The 20,932-nt window shown below is 43.6% G+C and overlaps 3 protein-coding genes across 4 annotated transcripts; 2 read left to right on the top strand and 1 right to left on the bottom strand.

Moving 5' to 3' along the window:
- Positions 655-7,134, top strand: LOC110433107 (WRKY transcription factor SUSIBA2-like). Of its 2 annotated transcripts, none has more exons than XM_021454760.1 (6): positions 655-1,018; positions 2,033-2,200; positions 3,887-4,430; positions 4,698-4,863; positions 4,954-5,112; positions 6,206-7,134. In XM_021454760.1, the coding sequence occupies exons 1-6, from the start codon at positions 785-787 to the stop codon at positions 6,768-6,770; spliced, it is 1,836 nt and encodes a 611-aa protein (XP_021310435.1). In that variant the 5' UTR covers positions 655-784; the 3' UTR covers positions 6,771-7,134. The 2 variants fall into 2 exon arrangements, with proteins under 2 accessions (XP_021310435.1, XP_021310436.1); XM_021454761.1 differs by lacking the exon at positions 655-1,018 and adding an exon at positions 1,409-1,706.
- LOC8058364 (chitin-inducible gibberellin-responsive protein 2) lies at positions 7,302-11,577 on the bottom strand. Its single transcript, XM_002460883.2, has 2 exons — positions 11,313-11,577; positions 7,302-9,359 (listed from the first exon to the last, which is right to left on the bottom strand). The coding sequence occupies exon 2, from the start codon at positions 9,189-9,191 to the stop codon at positions 7,548-7,550; it is 1,644 nt and encodes a 547-aa protein (XP_002460928.1). The 5' UTR covers positions 9,192-9,359; positions 11,313-11,577; the 3' UTR covers positions 7,302-7,547.
- LOC8078961 lies at positions 12,540-13,274 on the top strand. Its single transcript, XM_002463047.2, has 2 exons — positions 12,540-12,928; positions 13,012-13,274. Exons 1-2 carry the CDS (start codon positions 12,557-12,559, stop codon positions 13,018-13,020), a joined length of 381 nt encoding a protein of 126 aa, XP_002463092.2. The 5' UTR covers positions 12,540-12,556; the 3' UTR covers positions 13,021-13,274.

The raw sequence follows: 20,932 nt of genomic DNA, 5'->3' as shown, positions 1-20,932 counted from the left end.
TAAATATAGACGAAAATAAAAACTAATTACACAGTTTGATCGGAATTGACGAGACGAATCTTTTGAGCCTAGTTAGTTTATAATTAGATAATATTTTTTAAATACAAACGAAAGTGCTACAGTGTCGATTTACCAAAAATTTTCGGAACTAAACACGGCCTGTTTCACATTCATGCCCCCAGGATGATGATGATACGTGGATGGGGTACTGCTCTGCGCCTCTGCCCTCTGACAGGCATCCCATGCAGAATTTAACACACACATTTGCCCACCCGAGCATTTCCCCACAGGTCCACCACGGCCCCAACGCACGTGAAACGTCATTCGTCACTGCCAACGGGACCACCCGAGCGCGGGGCCCAGGATCCAGGGACGTAACAAAAAGAGCGCTTCCGGTGCCCCCAAAGAGCCGACCCCGCAGGCAGCCAAGGTCGCTGTCTGCACTCCACTGCAGGGATCCCACCACCGGTTTCGTGCCGCGGTTGCTCTGCTCACACCCACGCCACGCGACGACGCCCCACGCCACGCTTGCTCCGCTTCCGGCCAGCGCCCAGCCAGCCCCTGCGATTTCGCGCACGTCGCAGGGGCACAAGGGGCAATCCACGTGCCCCCATTAATTAAGTCAACATGAGTCGCGGCCTCCCACCCCACGCTGCCCCCGCCACCAGACGGGGCCACTTTCCCCAAACTGCCCTTCCCACCACCCCCTCCAAAACCACCACCTAGCTCCGCTCCCTGTCTTCGTCCCCCTTCACTCTCCGCTCCCCACATCCCGGCACCGCCAATGGCCGATTCGCCAAACCCTAGCTCCGGGGACCTCCCCGCCGGCGCTGGGGGCTCGACGGAGAAGCCGGTCCTGGCGGATCGACGTGTGGCTGCGCTCGCCGGCGCCGGCGCCAGGTACAAGGCCATGTCCCCCGCTCGGCTGCCGATCTCGCGGGAGCCGTGCCTCACCATCCCCGCCGGCTTCAGCCCCGGCGCTCTCCTCGAGTCCCCCGTCCTCCTCAACAACTTCAAGGTAATTTACCGCGCCTCCCTGTAACTGTCGCCCGCGCCACTCACTGCTCCCGCGGGATCTGCGAATTCCCGGGGCCTCCATGTCACGCCGAGGTTGATTCGGGACGGGGGAAAGAGGGATTCCGATGCGCATTAGCTTTATGGCCTAGTTTATGAGACATTTGCGCCGGTGGGATTGGCTTGTGGCGCCGGAATATCGCGCTTTTGCCCCGCGCTTTCGCATTTCCGGTGGTGATATGCGGCTTCTGGAGCTGCCTTTCCCGCTGGGTTCTCGGGGATATGGTTGTTTTTGCCCGGCTCCTCCTTTTGGGGCGCCCCTGCGCCATCTATTTGGTGCGGGGTGATGGGGAGAGCTGTTGCTTGTGCGTCTCGGGGAATTATTCTGTCCGGCACACACTTGGTGGCTCAGAGAACAAATCATCGCTTGGCATTTCTCTTGTGGGGGCTTTAAAGGGCCTTATTTAAGGAAATGTCTCCTCAGCCTCGGGTGCTATGGTACTGGTCTCGAGTGCTAAGGGATGGTACACTTCCATAAAGAAAACACCAAACTGCTGGGGGAAGGAAAGAGCGAATTTTGCAGGCTTGCTTGGACTATGGATGACCATTTCGTTGCTATTGTTTCTTGAGATTGGTTTAAGTGCCGTTTCTGGTTTTCATTCTTCTTTCTGACTACCCACAACCCAAAATAAGTGAGGATAGGATGCTTGATTACAGATTCATAATTATTGCTCTGTTCCAGTTTGTTGTTACTGTTGACATTCTGTTCTGTTCATTAGATGCTTGGCAAATATATTCTTCTGACTAAAGTAAAAATTAATGAAGTTAGTATTCATTTCAGATTTTACTGGTGGTTCTAATAAACCTTTAAGGGCTTAACTAATACAATATTGTCATAACAGAAACACTATGAACAAGTTGTGTGAACGTTGTTCTACACAATTTGATATTCAATTATTCATATAGATATAGTTTATCCTGCTGGACAGATAATCAATAAGCATTTGTTTCTATTTAGGTTGAACCGTCTCCCACAACTGGTACTCTGAGCATGGCTGCAATCATCAACAAGAGCACTCATCGAGACATACTGCCTTCGCCTAGGGATAATTCAGCTGGTAGTGGCCAGGAAGATGGAGGCTCTCGGGATTTTGAATTCAAGCCTCATCTCAATTCTCAATTGGCGGTATGGAACCATTATTGGAATGATTATTTTTGTAATTCTCTAGCACCATAGAACACACATCTTGAGGGTCTTGTTTATATGTGAGCTACCCCAAAAAAAAACTTTATCTTGTATAGCAGCAAAGGGAGTTTAAGCATTTTGTTTGTATGATATCACTAAAATATAATGTAGAAATTATCTTTAAGCTCTGAGGAGGGAAGTTATATTTCTGATGTACTTTACACCACTTCCTTTTAGCAGCATGATGCTCACTTATTGTTCAACCCGTATCTTATTAGTATTCAGAGATACAGCTAATTGGTTTCAGTGTTTTACATTTTAGATAGGATCATAGGAGCTATATATTGCATTCTGATTCATGGAATCATTTTTTTTTTGGTTCTTGTTTCGTATGAAAAAAAACACCCTCCTTTCTACTTTGTTCTACTACCTCTGTTCCGTAATAACAGGTGTATTCTCGTTTTTCATTTTGTCCATAATACTGTGTGGGCTGGAGTATCGAGGGAGACACTTAATTAGACCACTCAAAACTGAAACGTCTCATGCATGCGGGTATCCCAGCGCCGAAACGTTACATGCATTAATGGCACTTTTGGTCCATTAAATGAAGATGTGGATGCAAACGTGGCCCGTATACTGCTGGGCAGAAACGGAACGACGGTTAGCCTTCGTGCCCGGGGACACAAACGAGTATGCGAGTTCATACAATTTGCATGTGATTGAAGTTTGTCCTTGGTATCTGCAAACAGACAGCCTTGCCACGACTGGTAAAAGGGAACGGAGGGAGTAGCACTTATGTGCATGTTTCTTTGACTAAAATAGTAATTACCAATTTACCAACACCTTGATCTGTTACCGTTCTTTAATAGCTGAGTCATAACCGGTTACCTAGTGCCCCCCCCCCCCCCCCCCCCCCCCCGGGCTGTTTATTTTGGTAGTTCCTGAGTGAATTCTGGCATGAAGTTAATTTGAACTCTTGACTGTTATATTGGAATCCGACTACCCCAGTTTTGTTGGGTCTAGTCATGTTGTCACTAGTCTAAGTTTTTCTTCTTGGATTTGCTAGAAATAAAAAGAAGGTGACACTGTTTATTATCATGGTTTGGGAAAAAAATCCCTTTTGTGCCTTTGTGTATACCACAATTTCAAGTCTGAATGAGTTATGGTTCTGTTACATTTTGGCTTGATAACCTATAAAATGCTACACTGGAAAATGGATTGATTTAGGAATATATGTTATGATTTAGTGTTAGGACAGTTCATAGTGTGCTTACACATTTACAACAAGCCTGTGAAATTAGAATATAAATAGGAAAATCTGCAGGAATTTCATAGGAATAGTCCACGACTGAAGTGGTGTGGATGTTTCCTTATAAAATTTCCATGGCATTCCTGTTGCAGTGCTGAAAGGATTACTCTTTTTGTGGCTTCAGTTATTATCAACAAAATAGGGTGTTCTAACTTCAACATCGAATGAAATTGATATACGTATATTTTGTGCTGGGTCTTAACTAGTCTATTCTCATATGTGTAACAGTTTTCTTTTTATATAACTGATTAGTTTTTATGGAAAAAACTTCAGTATTTATTGTGATATACCCATATGGGGCTTCTGCGTTCTTATTCTTGTTGACTTACACTGCAAATAGTTTTGTATTCCATGACATTCATAGTGCTCACATGCAGGCTCCTGCGGTCAACAATCAAAATCGTCATGACACCCCTATGCAAAATCATAGCTCAAATCATGCCTCACCATCTAGCAATTTGATGACTGAAAATAAACCTCTCTGCTCACGGGAATCGAGTCACACAGCAAATGTTTCAAGTGCTCCAAACCAACCTGTTTCAATAGTTTGTCCATCTGACAATATGCCTGCTGAAGTTGGTACATCAGAGATGCACCAGATAAATAGCTCTGAAAATGCTGCCCAGGAGGCACAAACTGAAAATGTAGCTGAAAAATCAGCAGAGGATGGCTATAATTGGCGCAAATATGGACAGAAGCATGTCAAGGGAAGTGAAAATCCTAGAAGTTATTACAAGTGCACGCATCCTAATTGTGAAGTTAAAAAGCTATTAGAGCGTTCGCTTGATGGTCAGATTACTGAAGTTGTTTATAAAGGGCGTCATAATCATCCTAAGCCCCAACCGAATAGAAGGTTAGCTGCTGGTGCAGTTCCTTCAAGCCAAGGTGAAGAAAGATATGATGGTGTGGCACCTATTGAAGGTGAGTGTGCCATGTTTTTCTGTAATTACATTTTTCCATTGCATTGCAATTTCGACTTGAGCATACATATATCTAGTTTGCATTATGAAGTATTTTCTTGCTCATTTTGCATGTCTGTTTCAATTGCTTTTGTAACAACTTTAGTTCCTGAGTCTTCCAAAATCTTGAGAAGGAATGATTTGAACATACAATGATCATTTGATACTAAGTTTCTTAATGTTTACCTGTGACATTTTGTTGGGTCTGAGAATTCCTGTTAATATGCAGACAAGCCTTCAAATATTTATTCCAACCTCTGTAACCAAGTACATTCAGCTGGCATGATTGATACTGTTCCGGGTCCAGCTAGTGATGATGATGTTGATGCTGGAGGTGGAAGGCCCTACCCTGGGGATGACGCTAACGATGATGATGATTTGGACTCGAAACGCAGGTAAGACATGGTTTGTACTTTGGATTCAATATGCCCTAAAGGCTCTCCCCTGTCAATTGCTAATCCTGTACTCCACAACTGTGTGACTAGGAAAATGGAATCTGCTGGTATCGACGCTGCTTTGATGGGTAAACCGAATCGCGAGCCCCGTGTTGTTGTACAAACTGTTAGTGAAGTTGATATCTTGGATGATGGGTATCGCTGGCGCAAATATGGGCAGAAAGTAGTGAAAGGAAACCCCAACCCACGGTCAGTACTCATTTTGTTCATTATTTTTGCCACTATTATGTTTTCCTTCCTTTTGTGTTTGACATTCCAAGAGAATTTGAACCATTATCGGATAAAGTCGGGTTACATTATTTGGACTATAAACTAAGAAATGTTTGTAATCAGCATATCTTATTGCAATTGATCATTTGCATACCTATTGATTTTTGGCCCTTTCTAAAAAGAATTGTTATTACTATACTGGTTACTTGTGCCTTCTAGAAACTTCAGTCCAGAGTGGAAATGACCAAGAAACAACAAAATTTTCTACTTTAACTCTGATAAGCTGAAAGGTTGGCTTTCAACAAATTAGGAGACAGTTCTGGTAAAGATGTATGGTGGAAAGATGCAAAAACTGCTATGGACATCTATCTTAAATATGGAGAAGGAAGCCTTCTTATTAAGATCTGTCCATGTGTCCCTTCAAGCCTTCTTATTATTCTGTTGATTTGTGCTGCCATTTTGTACTGTTTGGCACCTGATTTGGGCAGATACTAGCTAATACTATTATGATGTGTTCTATTCCCTTCGCATAGATTGCATCTAACTGCACAAGAATTGAAGTTATGAGATATATGTAAAGTGTATAAGGAATATGAGGTGCTTCACATTTTGTTTATACCATCATACAAGTATCTGTTGATTTATTTATATACCCTAGCCTATCACCCTACCCTGCAAAAGTACATTTGATGTAGAAAATAAGCATTGTCTTGCACTGTTTTCCAAATATATGTAGTTTGCATAAGCAAAGTGTATGTTTTTAATTAATGGCATGAAGTCAAGGCAATCGGTTGGTTGGGATTTGTCTTCTACGCTTGGTTTGAAGCCTTTCATGTAGTTTAATTTTGCTGGGAAGTAAAACTTGAAAGAACTTACTCTGAATTGGGTTGCTAGCTAGGCATTTGGACTAATTCGTGTTGGTTTGATACCTACGGTTGCCAAAATTTTGATGGCACTGTCCTGGTGATAAGATTGGCAGGCCTCTAGTTTTCTGCACTTTCTTTTTTAAAAAAGACTTATTAGGCAGTGCATTCATATGGAAAAACATATTCACTTCTGTTCTTGATTGCAGGAGTTACTACAAATGCACACATACAGGATGCCCGGTCAGGAAGCATGTTGAGAGAGCATCACATGACCCGAAGTCAGTGATCACAACATATGAAGGAAAACATAACCATGAAGTCCCTGCTTCCAGGAATGCAAGCCATGAGATGTCCACAGCTCCCATGAAGCCTGTGGTGCATCCTATTAACAGCAACATGCCAGGCCTTGGTGGCATGATGAGAGCATGTGATGCCAGGGCCTTCACCAATCAATATTCTCAGGCAGCTGAAAGTGACACCATCAGCCTTGACCTTGGTGTAGGTATCAGCCCTAACCACAGCGATGCAACAAACCAAATGCAGCCCTCAGTTCCAGAACCTATGCAGTATCAAATGCAACACATGGCTCCTGTTTATGGTAGCATGGGACTTCCAGGAATGCCTGTGGCAGCAGTACCTGGAAATGCAGCTAGCAGTATTTACGGTTCCAGAGACGAAAAAGGAAATGAAGGGTTTACTTTCAAAGCCACACCTTTGGACCGATCAGCTAACTTTTACAGTAGTGCTGGTAACTTAGTGATGGGTCCATGAGTGTCTTGCTGATGGTTATACCTCCATGAATCACATTACTGTCGTCATGAAAATCTCTTCAGAAGATGCATCCGCACACAATTGGAGGCGGTCAAGGTGTACCTCCGGAGCTGCAGCGATGACACATGATGTCTTTGCTGCTTGGATGTACTCGCTGTATTGAACGCTGCAGCTCAACATTCGTTGTACAGCAAAACCAGTTATGATTAATTAGATTATGATAATTTGGTTATGTAAACTTCTTTCTGTACTGGAATATGGGATAGAACCAAAGAGCCATCTGGTGGCAAAGCTTTGTTATCTCCTGCATATGAACGATGCTAGTTTGATATTCATATATGAAATGAAATATATCATTTCACAAGTGCGGTTTCTTCAGATATACAAAAACCCGCTAGATTTCTGCAAACTGAGCTGAATTATTTCTCTGTTGATTTTCGGCCCCACTAGCGAAGATTTCAGAAGGGTTAGTTAAAAGGGTTGATGGCCTTTCTGATTGAGATCGCTCTTCAGGATCAGGATGCACACAGATTTTCAAAGCAAAACTGATTAACTGAAACATATACCCAAACTTACTACTACACATTATCAGGCTGGTAGTGACTGCCATCACAGCATCAGGCTATAGGTGTTCTACTCCGACTCAGTATCACTACAGGCTTCCTATATATAGTTTTAGTGCTCAGCCAAACATATCTAAACTACTACGAGGTTCTTAGAAAGTTACAAGAAACATTCTCCCATCAGATCAACATTCTCTGAAGTCAACACTAATGTCTAGTGCCATGCCGACGAGACAATCAGGGGCCTGTTCTTCCACCCGAGGTAGAGCACGCCGTCCCTCTCGGCGAGCTTGTAGTCCGGCGAGTAGCTCTGCAGCAGCGTCTTGATGGTGGCGTTGACCAGCGCGCTGAGCGGGGACGGCCTGAACCCGGCCATCATCAGCCGCGCCTTCCACTTGCCGAACACCTCGTGCCGTTCCACCCGTTCCTCGCCCTCGCAGGCCACCAGGTTCACGATCTCCCGAGCCAAGCAGTGCTGCTCGATGTTGATCCGCTCCCTGTCGTCCCTCGGCAGCGCCAGGTCGATGGACTCGAAGATGGCAGTATAGTAGTCCAGCGTCTCCGCGAACCGCTGCGCGAAGGGGGCCGTGTTGGTGTTGGACTCCTGCTCCACCAGCGTGAGCACCTTGGGCGACAGGCCCTTCACCAGCCTCAGGATCCGATCTCGGTGGTTCGCCGTGCTCACGGTCTCGTCGGGGATGTGGTGCAGCTCCAGGGTGAAGTTGACAGCGACGGCTTCGCCAGGGACGATGCCGAGATGCCCCTCCTCCACTTCGCTGCTGGAGATAGCGACTGCGTCGAACTGAAATGGCACCTTGTAGAGGCCAGCAATGTGTGACAGCCTCCTGCCAACCAACTCCAGACCACCGCCTCGGGCGTAAGCTGAGACTGAATCATCAATGCCGGTGATCCTCACGAACGGTGGCCCGCCAGGCCTGGCTGCAAGGGCTTGAAGGAGAGAGATCCACTGAGCCCCTTGAGCGATGTGGAAGTCAATGATATGGATCCTGTCTTCTCCCTTGACAGCCTCTGCGATTGCGCCGTTCGCTGACATGTAGCCGAACTTGAAGTAGGGGCAGGCCTCATACAGGAAGTGCATGTAGGAGAGGAGATCAGAACTCCTGGGCTCCTTACACTTCAAAGCTTTGTAGATTGAGCTGCCAGAGGCGGCGAGCCTGGCAACAAGACCTTCCACCATGTAGGCTCCCAGCCTCTCAAGTGGTTCACCAGACACTGAAACCTTCTTCCTCAGCTCTGGGATCATCAGATCAATGGCGTAGCTGTTGTTATATTCCACCGCTCTAGCGCAGGCAATCAGCAGCTCCTTCAGGTTCCCTCCGGGCATGCTCATCATGTGCTTCCACTCCTCGGGCTCCAACGAAAGTTGGTCTGCTATGGAGATCTCGAGACTGTTGACGATCTCTGGGTCTGTACCCAGCATTGCAGCCTCAAGATCCTTCAGTTTCTGCTTGAGATCAGTAGGGTCCTCAGTGACACACGATGCACTCACAGGTGATCCATTGCCATTTGTAGAGCCAGAGTGGCTGTCTTCAAGAGATACAGGGCTGCCACTCCCAGCATGGACACTTTGACTGGAGGGAGAATCATGCCTTGAACAACCAGAAGTTGCTGAGGAGTCCAGTGTGTACTGCTTGTGATTATCATGGTCTTCAGAGCCAGCATCTGGTGAATGAGACCTCATGGTGCAATGACGCTGCGGCACGACATGGGTGTCCGAAGCTGACTGGTATGGATAACAGAGGTGCTGTGAGTTACCAGAATACAGGAACTGCTTGGGAGTCTGCCTTGGGACGTCGCCAAAGGGGTGCACCATGCGGGAAGTTGGAGTGTCAGCCATACTGGTTCACTAGAGAGTCCGGTAGACTACAACTCCAAGTTATCAATTGCTTCTGGTAAGACAAGCATGTCAAATTTGAAGTCAATTCGTAGTTTGCAATTTGATTGCTGATATGTGTGAATATGTCTTCTAGTTGTCTAGGAGTAGTTTATGAAGATCAAACAGAATCTGCAACAGTAAATTAAGCATGTTAGAACAAAACCTACAGAGTAATGTACCAGTAAGAGAATTGGTACTGAAGTTTGACAGTGAAATATGAGAACTAAGTACGCAGCCTTGTCCCTTACAGAAATAAATTAGGTGTGCTAACTCAACAGCAAGCACTCACAGAAAATTAACTCCGCAAAAAACTTTTTTTTTTGAGAATTCAGGAGGGCAACAAGCATAGTTTGCTGTGTTCCTCAGAAAGCAAGTTGTGAAAATTCTACAGTTAGCACATTCGTTTAACTGCATCTCTAGTCAATCAGGAAAAAAAAAGAGTATCTCTCCCTCGAAAAGGTTCTCTTTAGTCTTTACTGAAGGTAGCATACAGCTATTTTCATCCATGCTAATGCTGAAAGGCATGACAGATCATATAACTAGTTAGCCTAATCAGAAAATGCTAGTTGTGAAAGCCAGCTGTACACCAAATAGCAGTCCCCAAATCCTCCAAGCAACTCCAAGAGAAGAGCTATCCATGTTATGTATTCTATATTTGGCTATTTTGGAAGAGAAAAGAAAGTCCAACAGCTATTGTATTTGGTTTGCTAAAATAGCAAGTCATCTATCCCGGAGTTATTGCATGGTAAATATAGCTTGCATGTCCCGCTAGCCATATGATTTGCCGTATAGAAAGACTGTTAGAGATTTTTATTTTTTTACATAATTTTCTATTTTAGAATTTAGCTAAATCTTGAATTTAGCCATCTATTTTTGTCAACTCTCTTGGAGTTGCTCTAAACCGGGCCAAAAATAGGACCACAGTAGCACACCAAACCTCAACGAACACAAGCACGACCAGCTATCTCCAAATTCCTGCTGACAGAAAGGGAACCCAGGTGGGCAGCAGGAGGATGCTGTAAGGCTGACCAAAGAAAAGCTACGATTCTGCGTCATGGCAAGGCATGTACACCGTACAATCTCCAAACCTTAACGTGCTAGTACGTACTGAATTGAGGTACGAACAGTCAACAGAAGGGAGGCTGCAGACGAGAGTCATAAAGAAGTATCGCCTTCGGTCTCGCAGAATTTTCTGCGGCAAACCAACCCCCGCACAAGGAGTTTGACCCGTACGTTGAACCACTGCCGGCACAAGAATTTTTTTTATCCTCTTAATATATATAAAAATTCAGAACATTAGGTGGTCAAAAGCTTCTAAGTTCTGTTTTTTTTCGGTCGCGGATGAAGAGATCCTTGTAAACGCGTACTAACCACCACTCGTGTGCATCGTGCTCATCCTAAGACCTAATCGATTGATTGACATGGTTTTTTTTAAAAAAAAAATAGAAACAAGAAATTCCCCACAATTTCACCATTCACCACAGAGCAAGGCCATGAAGGCATGAATGATGATGAATGTGCTGTACGAGCCTATGGGGGTTGTAGGCTGTTCTTGCAGGATACTTGCAGAAAAAACAATCACTTTTTAAGGAAAATGGAGAAAGTAAAAAAAAATCATCATTCACCAAGAAAAGCTCCCTTCAGAGTGGATCCCCCTTCAGAGTTCAGAGCAGCTTCGTTCTACTAATATTTTTTTTTTGTGGGTGGGTGGGTGGGTATTGGGGGGGGGGGGGGGGGGGCGCAGTTCCCACGTCTCTCAGTGTCACAGGGCAGAGAACAACGAACTGAGCGTCTAGATCGATTCACGCAAACCACTGCCACATGCCAAGGTCAAGGCAGCCGCAGTGAGACAGCGAGGCTCCGAAGCGGCACTAACAGGGGCAACCAGAGACGACACGCAGCCGGAGCAGAGTTACAGGAGCTTGAACCTGAACCGAGACTTGAAGCAAAGCAAGCAAAGACAGCAGCTTCCCATCCGTTTCGGTTGCCAACCACACACACACAGGCCCGAGCCCGAGCTAGTACCAGCTACCCAAGAACAAGAAGGCAAGCAAAGCAAGGCAGGAGGCAAGCACGTCGTACCTCTCCCGTCGTCCGGCGGGCGCCCAGGCGAGATCCTCCAGCTGCTGAGGCTACCGTACTCGGAGAGCGGAGCGAATAGCCAGGCCCAGGTAGCTGAGCCCCTGCTGGTCGAGCAGACAGGGAAGAAGAGGGAGGGCCGGAGGGGGGGCGCGGTAGCTGGGGAGAAGAGGCGGGGATGGTGCGCGCTGGGCAGTGGGCACGGGCAGGCAGGTGGTGGTGGCCCGGGGAGTGGGATGTTTCCGCCGAGGGAGGAGGGGAGTGGGGGCGTTATCGGTGTGGCGCCGCGTATTTCTACCCGCGTCGCGCGTCGCGCCTCGCCGTCCGTGCGTGGCTGCGTGCTGCGCCTGTGCACTGTGCTCGCCCGTGCGCGTCGTCCGCGGTTTTCGTCGCGTGACGCGCGGGCGGGGGCGCGCGGGACCCGCCGCCCGCCTATGTTCAGACCGTGGGTGGGTCCGGAACCAGACGCAGCACGGTGCACGCACTGACGCACTGCCCTGAACTCGCACCACGCGCGGGGACAGCAGCCCTGTTTAGGCCCTGTTTATCCAACCTAAAATTTTTTTATGCATCCCATCGAATCTTTAGACACATGCATGAAACATTAAATATATATAAAAAAATAAACTAATTACACAGTTTGGTTGAAAATCGCGAGACGAATCTTTTAAGCCTAGTTACTCCATAATTAGACTTAAGTGCTACAGTAACTCACATGTGCTAATGATAGATTAATTATACTCCCTCCCTATTGAAAAAAGGGACGTACTAGAGGGGAGACCTGATTTCGTAAAAACAGACGTCCTACACAGCTGAGGCATATCGTGGACGCGTTTGCCCTGCGAGCCGCCCGTTCGCGTGCTCCTCGGCAATCGCCCGCATTGAAGCCGAAGCGAGCCGTTTCACATTCACATGCATCGCCCGCTCGCCCGCAGTCTGCACCGCCCGCATGCTCGTCTCTCTCTGCCACCGATCCGTTCACATCGCCGAGCCGTTCGCAGTCTGCCGCGCGCTCGCCTGCACCTCTCCGCCACCGATGGCTCGTCGCGAGATCGCCGCTCGCCGCGTGCTCGCCGCGCGGTCGCGGCTCGCCGTGCGGTCGCTCCTCGCCGCGCTCTCGCCGACGCCGGTTGCTCTTCGCATGACATCGCAGCCTCGTCGGGATCCATTGCGCTGGAGGCGGCAGACTCCGTCGACATGGTTCCGGACTCCATCGACATGGTGCCGCCGTGCTGGACTCCGTCGACATGGTTCCGGACTCCGTCGACATGGTGCCGGACTCCGTCGAGTCTCTGTGTTCTCGCTGCGGCACGCTCCACGTTGTTGGTGGCGTATTAGGAAGAGATGCTTGCTACGAAGCTCGCCGGAATGCTCGGAGGTGTGGCCGTTGTGGCCTTCTTCACGAAGAATATGATATCCCAGTGAAGTTCCTCCATCTAATGGACAAGTTCGATTGCGAGTTCTACATTCCTGATGTCGATAAACTGGTTATGAGAGGTTCAAGCATCTACGTGACTGATGAAGTGCTGGAGAAGGTGGAGGCACACATCAGGAAGATGCAAGCAAAAACCAACAACGATGAAGAAAAAACCAGCACAAATGAAGAAAAAAACAGCAAGGTATTGTAGTACTCCCTACATCCATCTTACAATGACGTTTACCAAGCAAAAAAAACTAACTTGCATCCTCTAACTTGTATCAGGAAGAGTAGCAAGTGCCTCGGCTAGCAATGAAGGTTCACAAGGGATTTGCAATGGCAGCCTATCTTCCCTATCTAGTTTTTCTTTCTGAATGTGAGGAATCTTAATTTTGTTGCAACCTTTTATCTTCATTGCTTCCTTCAAAACAGTTTGTAGTGTCACAAAGATCCTATTTGCTCTCCATGGATTGTACTCCAAAAATGACTGCAAAAACATGAGAGAAAGAAATTAGATCATTTAAGCAGTCTTTGTTGTAATGAGACAAGAAATGCATTATCATGTAGTACCTGTTGAACTGCAGGAATTAAATCTTTTAATGTCTTAGCATCTTTCCTGTATTGAATTGCTTGAATTGCCCGAAAAAAGCCCAAATCTAGGATGTTAAAATCTGGAGAATTGGGTGGTTGACATATAAGCCTAATATCAAATCCATCTTGCTTAGCAATGTCACAAAATTGAGGATCATCCACTTTTAAATGTGATGGAGCATTATCTTGTTGAATGAATATTGGCTTGTTCACATCTTCTATTGGCCACTTTGCTCTAATTGCGGGCAGCACCTTATTTATCATGAAATCTCTTATCACCTCCCTTGTGATTGATTGAATTGGTTTGATTACTTCCGCTCCACGAAGACGGTTGTGGCTTCCTCTAATAGCTTGTTCAAAAGTGACTAGTGGAAAGCAACCTATTTTGCCATCAAACACACATTCACCATTTCTAAATCTTGGACGAGCACATACACACAAGAACATGATTCTAGGGATGTAGTTCTTGTTCTTGCAAGTGCGGTGTGGTTCATCTTCTTCGGGTAGCAAGTAGTACCTCTCTGATTTTTGAGAGAGGTAGAACCACTTCTCATCAATAAACACAAAGTCAAACAAATCTTTGAACTTTGGATCATCAAGCAAACCTTGGTCAATCATGTCAATGCACCACTTCAACCTAGTCTTCTTGTTAGCATCGGTAAGGTAAGGTTTGATGCTACTAGAGTGGCGCCTAAGCAAACCCCTTTTCAAATACCTTTGTATCCTACATTTGCTAACACCAATTCTACTAGACACATCTTCAATTGTCATTCTTTGTTTGAGAGGAATGTCCCGCAGTTTTTCCAAATCAATAGGAATTGCTTTACGACCACTTCTACCTTTCTTTCGATTATGAACCACAACTGGTATGTTTTGAGCTAATTGGTTTTTACCTTGCTTCCATATGCGCTGAACAGTTCGAATCTTAACTCCAAATTGGCTCATTGATATCAAAAAAATAAGGAAGACTGTCGTTATCATCTTCTAAACGAACGTTCAAATCAAATGGATTAGCCATTGCTTCTATGGAAAGAGAAGAAGTGGAGAAGGAAAGAAATGAAGTGGAGAAGGAAAGAATGGACACATCTTTTATATACGAAGGGGCTGGGCAGACGGACAGACGGCTCAGCGGCGTGCAGTTTAGGTAAACGAAAAAAAGCGCCAACAAAAGCGCGCTGAACGTCAAACGAAAAAAAAAGCGGCAAACAATGTGCTCAACACGGCCAACAGAATCAACGAAATAAGCGCGCGCCATCCAAAAACATGTGAAAATCTACTGCCAAAAAATAGCGTGGCCACCAGGGATCGAACCGACCACCTAACGGCCAACCTCCCAACTCGCGCTTGCTAGCCAATAGAACTACGAATCTTTCTTAGATAACAGGCACCCCGCAGCCTATTTAATAAGGGCAAAGAAGGAAAAATACCAATGACTCCTTGGTTATCATAATCATGTCCTAAACGTCCCTTTTTTCCAGTATGGAGGGAGTACTTAGGCCCTGTTTAGTTCTCCACCCAAAAAATTTTCATCCATCCTATCGAATCTTTGGACACATGCATGAAACATTAAATTTAGATAAAAAATAAACTAATTACATAGTTTGGATGAAAATCGCGAGACGAATCTTTTAAGCCTAGTTAGTCCATGATTAGCCTTAAGTGCTACAGTAACCCACATGTGCTAATGACAGATTAATTATACTTAATAGATTCGTCTTGCAGTTTTCTGACGAGTCATGTAATTTGTTTTTTTATTAGTTTCTAAAAACCCCTCCCGACATCCTTTCGACATATCCGATGTGACACCCAGAAAATTTTCATCTTTAATCTAAACAGGCCCTTAATAGATTTGTCTTGCAGTTTCCTGACGAGCTATGTAATTTGTTTTTTTATTAGTTTCTAAAAACCCCTCCCGACATTCTTTCGACATATCCGATGTGACACCCAAAAAATTTTCATTTCCAATCTAAACAGGACCTTAGGCCTTGTTTAGATACACAAAAAAACCAAAACTTTACAAGATTTCCCGTCACATCAAATTTTGCAGCACATGCATATTAAATATAGATAAAAAAGATAACTAATTATACAGTTACCAGTAAATCACGAGACGAATCTTTTAAGCCTAGTTGCTCCATGATTGGATAATATTTGTCAAATAAAAACGAAAGTAATACAGTGTTAAAATTCAAAAAAAATTAGATCTAACCCCTAAAAAAATTTTCATCCATCCCATCGAATCTTTGAACACATGCATGAAACATTGAATGTAAATAAAAAATAAACTAATTACACAGTTTGGTTGAGAATCACGAAACGAATGTTTTAAGCCTAGTAGTCCATGATTAGCCTTAAGTGCTACATTAACTTATATGTGCTAATGACAGATTAATTATACTTAATAGATTTATCATACCGTTTCCAGACGAGCTATGTAATTTATTTTTTTATTAGTTTCTAAAAACACTTTCTAACATCCTTCTAACACATTCAATGTGACACCTAAATATTTTTCATCTCCGATATAAACAGAGCGTAAAAAAATCTGGACCGCGCCCCGCGCCTGCCCGTTGGCCGTTGCCCGATGCCGATTGCCGCGGACGCGGAGCGAAACGGGGGCGGTAGGCGTCGCCGGAGTAAAGATGGAGAGGGGGCATATAATAGACGGGGGAATCGCGGGTCGCCGTCCACGGGAGTCGATTCTGACGAGTAGCGGTAGCTCGGCAGAATTTGATTCGAGACCGGAGACAACATTTGGGCCTTGTTTAGGCCTGGTTTAGTTCACCTTGAAAATTTTCTTCGTCACATCGAATCTTACGGCACATGCATAAAACATTAAATATAGACGAAAACAAAAACTAATTACACAGTTTACCTGTAAATCGCGAGACAAATCTTTTAACTCTAGTTAGTCTATGATTGGACAATATTTACCACAAACATACGAAAATGCTACAGTAGCGAAATCCGAAAAAATTTCGCATCTAAACAAGGCCTTAGTTCATCCCGAAAACCAAAAAGTATTCAAGATTCACCGTCACATCGAATCTTTCGACACATGTATAAATCATTAAATATAGACAAAAATAAAAACTAATTGCATAGTTTATCTGTAAATCGCGAGACAAATCTTTTGATACTAGTTAGTCCATAATTAGACAATATTTGCTACAAACAAACGAGAGTGTTATAGTAGCGAAATCTAAAATCTTTTCGCATCTAAAGGTTGCATCAAATTAACTGCAACTTGTTGCGGCTTGATGCCCACATTTCGGCGTTCAATCATGGTGACATGTGAGATGACGACGATATAATCGCTCTGCCAGCGACGGAAACTGCACGAGATCTCACGTGCGCTGGACTAAACGAGGGGTAGGTTCAGGGTAGTTTTTTTCGGGCTTGTTTACCCAAAAATCCAAAAACTTGTTTCTTTAAAAAAAAGCCAAAAAACTTTTCAAGCTATTATGGCCTTGTTTAGATCCAATTTTTTTTTTTTGGATTTTGACACCGTAGCATTTTCGTTTTTATTTGACAAACATTGTCTAAACATAGAGTAACTAGGCTTAAAAGATTCATCTCGTGACTTACATGTAAACTGTGCAATTAGTTATCATTTTTATCTATATTTAATGTTGCATGCATGTGCCGTAAGATTCGATGTGATGGGGAATCTTGTAAAGTTTTGGGTTTTTGGGTGCATCTAAACAAGGCCTATATCAAATCTTGGGACACATATATGTAGCATTAAATATATATATATATAAACTAATTGCTCAGTTTGTATATAATTTGCGAGACGAATTTTTTAAGCCTATTTAGTATCTAATTGAACAATAATTATTAAATACAAAAAAAATGGTATAGTGTCATCTACGAAAAATTTAGATCTAAACCAGGCCTAAAGGCGGTACTACAGTGTATGTACCAGATCGCAATTATTAACTTCTTCAAACACAAGCTGCTAGTGTTTTATCGCATTTGATGACCAAATTGAATAAAGGAGCTTCTCTCATAAAATTTTTTAATTATTTGATTCTCTTGTAAATTCAACTTTCGAATTGCTTTGTACCTCGCTTAATTTCGAATTACCTTGTACCTCACTTAAGGACCCATGGGTGTCTTTTTTTTTCTTTTTCTCCACAAGACATCTGGATTCACTTGCTCATGGTTGTTGCCGTTGTTACCTTGAACAAATGCTAGTTGGTCCCATCATTGCACCAACATCCAATGGCACAAGCACTCCAAAAACCAACTATGGAATCAACACTCACACTGGTGTTCGCAATCTGCTAGTCATTCAGCAGTATTTTTTGTTCTTATAATAAATCAGCCAACGATACTTTCTACCATGGCTTATCAGCCAACAAACAATCGAGTTATGCGTTTTCTAACATAGCAATACATAGTTTTTTTATTTATGTGTTTTCTAACATATATAAATCAAACTATTATTTTTTATTTTCAATGCTAAATTTAGATATTTTTATATTACAATTTATATTGACTACTAATTTAGATATTCTCTTTCCATTTCAACATCATTCAAATTTCGCCTCCACAAATCGTGTTCTATGTGGACCCTTTATTAGGTATTTTTCTTTTCCGATCTAGAGTTCTTCTGTTTAACTTATTGTTCTAAACTTACTTTTTATTAACTATACTAGGTGTATTTCCCTTTTATTTAATATAATACATATATCATCATAAAATCCAAAGTTTCATAGTGTTTTTTATTAATCTCATAATTCGTAGATTCTCTTGTTGAATGTGGGTCTCCTTTAATTTCAGTATTATTCTATGGATATAATAGATATATGCCACATCTTTTTATACCCTTACTTATATATATACTCCTACCATACGTACTAAAAGTACAAGGGGGAAAGTAAAATAAAAAAGTGAAATGATTGTGATAGTATTGCACATGTAAATATTCTTTTTGCCTTTGTACTGCACAAGTATGTCGGTACTGGCATAATACGATTAAAAACAAGTGCAAGCTCATGGTTTTCATTCGAGTACCGCACGAAGCACGCACCTTTTGCAGCGGAGCTCTCCCACACGCAGACGCAGGGCATCTCCATATATACTGATTTACAGCAGCCATACAACCATATCCCTTAGCTTTTCCAGCTCATCACAGCCTGATTTTTTCCTGTGTACACACAATTAAAAAAGCGCCGACGTCCTAATCATGCCGTAATCTTTATCATTACTTTCTCTCTTTCTAATAAGTGCGATGATTTCTTATCTGTCTCAATGTTATCCCCCCGTCACCTCCTTTTTTTTTTTCTCTCTCCTTTGATTTTGACAGTACTTTTGCATTGAGAAACCATTTTTATACGTCTCCTTTTTACTTCTAGTCGCCTGGTGGGGTCCATCGACACACCCTAGCTAACCATAGTGTGGCACTGGTATGTATAATCAAATAACAATAATAAATACAACAAAATGATACGGTACGCGCAATTGGATTTTTGAGAGATACTGACATGATGGCCGGGTTCGTATCCTTCTGGCAAACCAGAACGGTAGGCATCATGATGTAAATATGACTCTTTGGTTAATCATGGACCGCCAAAATTGTGGAAATCCGGAGGGGATCATGCTGCTTGAGCCTGGGGAGTAGCAGACTAGCTAGCTACTACGTACCGCCTTTTCTCGCACGCGACTATGAAGTATAGGAAAGCAACATGAAAGGTGTTTGTTTCTTGACGACAAAGAGGTGTCTATAACAAAATTTGAGCACTTCGCGTAGAGAAGGATCCATTTTCTTTACAAATTATACAAGGCGTCACCCTCACCCGTATCCGTATGCCACAGTCGTAGACCATATGGGTGCTTATGCTTTTGGGCTTCTGTTGCTGTACACCTACGATGTCTGTCACCAATCGCGAAGGAGACTCCACGTCTATCCTCAAGTGACGCTTGGGAATGTTCACATTAATACTCACTAGTACATGAGCTAGGAAAAACGATAGGTTTTAGAAATTTTCTCATAAAGTCAGAAATAATTGGCCATTCATTCTTCAGGCTTTAACTATTGATGATGGCAATAATAGCTACTACACCTGTTCTGTCTTTCAGATCTTGCTTGGCTATCTATTTGTTCTTGTTTGTACTAACTACATGACGGTGATGGCCTGATGGGTGGGGAACGACATATTGTTGCACCACGAGATGAGTGTAGGTACGTGTTGTGGACATCTACTTTGTACTGTGTAATTATAAAAAGATACAAATTAAGATTCTCAAATAATTTTGAAAAAAAAACAGCATTATTTAACATATTGTGAATTTGATCAGACAAGTTATCCTTTATAGGGAAACAAAGTGTCGTGATTGTATTTTTGAAAAAAGGTGAGTGCGGTGATTTGGAACGTATCACCGCGCCCAGCTCCCTCTGCAAGTATTGGACTCGTCAGTCTTCACTTCACTTCACTCTTCTGATTCTGAATTTCTGATTAGCGTGTGTTTGACACTGCTCCACAAACTCCACCATAGAGCAGCTCTAAAAAAAACTAAAGTTCGTAGATTATCTCTTTAGGTGCTCTCATAACTCTACAATTTTTTCTCGAACTGAGTGCAGAAACTGAAACTGTTTGGCTAAAAAACATAAAGTGAAGCTGAAAAACGTAGAGCAAAGCAATCTCAAATACCCCTAAAGTGAAACCAGCTTCTGCCGCCACTTCCACATGCTGATAACGTCTATGTTTACGTCCTGCGTACGTTGAGTGGAAGTGCAGAAACATCAAAACAATGACATGCCCATGTACGCCAAAATACTCGTCTTAAGAAATGTACCCGTCCCTCTTGCCAGTCTTCGGTACGAAACAGAAAAGACAGGGACCGAAGACTGAAGTGAAGCCGGCCGACCTGGGGGAAATTGCGGAGCTGTTGATCGAGGTGACAGTGGTGAACTTGCTTTGTCTCTCAAATAGGAGCTGTTGGTGGTCAATCTTAGACCAAACAGCTCGGTAAATGGTTTGACCTCAACCGTACCATGATCTAGAAAGAAAAGGCAGGATCGGCCAATACGTCGCGACAGCGTCGATGGGCTACGGCGACTTTCTTGAGGTTCAGGCGTTCAGCTAGTCTATGGCATAGTGGTGTTTGGTGGTGTATGCCATGTTGCCATTTGGTGGTGTATTTGCTCAGTCCAGTGATTGGAACTTGACCAGACAATAGTAGTACTGGAGTACTTGTTAGTCAGCTTCGTGTTATGTAAGCAAGTGGAATAGAGAAGATCGCGTCCGCCTCCTCGTGAGTCAGCTTGCTTTCATCTCGACTGACTTTGTCTGTGCCCCTTGTTAATATAAATAAAATAGCACAGGAGTGTAGTATAGTACAGGTCCTTTTCTGGATTCTCCATGTCAACATATGCATCATCCATGATGCCGTTTTGGCATGCTGCATTTATTCCTTCGGTTTGGTTTTGTATATGAGGCCGTGTATCCGCGGCCTTTTCTCGTCCTAACAAACAGATTTTTAGGCCTTGTTTAGTTCCAATTTTTTTTTTTTTGCAAAATATGAATATTGACACTTTTGTTTGTATTTGATAAATATTATCCAATCATGGACTAACTAGGGTCAAAAGATTTGTCTCGTCAATTTC

This window comes from Sorghum bicolor, chromosome 2 (genome assembly GCF_000003195.3).
Source record: "Sorghum bicolor cultivar BTx623 chromosome 2, Sorghum_bicolor_NCBIv3, whole genome shotgun sequence".
In the NCBI taxonomy this organism is placed as follows: Eukaryota; Viridiplantae; Streptophyta; class Magnoliopsida; order Poales; family Poaceae; genus Sorghum; species Sorghum bicolor.
The sequence above is the reverse complement of the archived record's forward strand: the minus strand, read 5'-3'. Positions and strand labels throughout refer to the sequence as shown.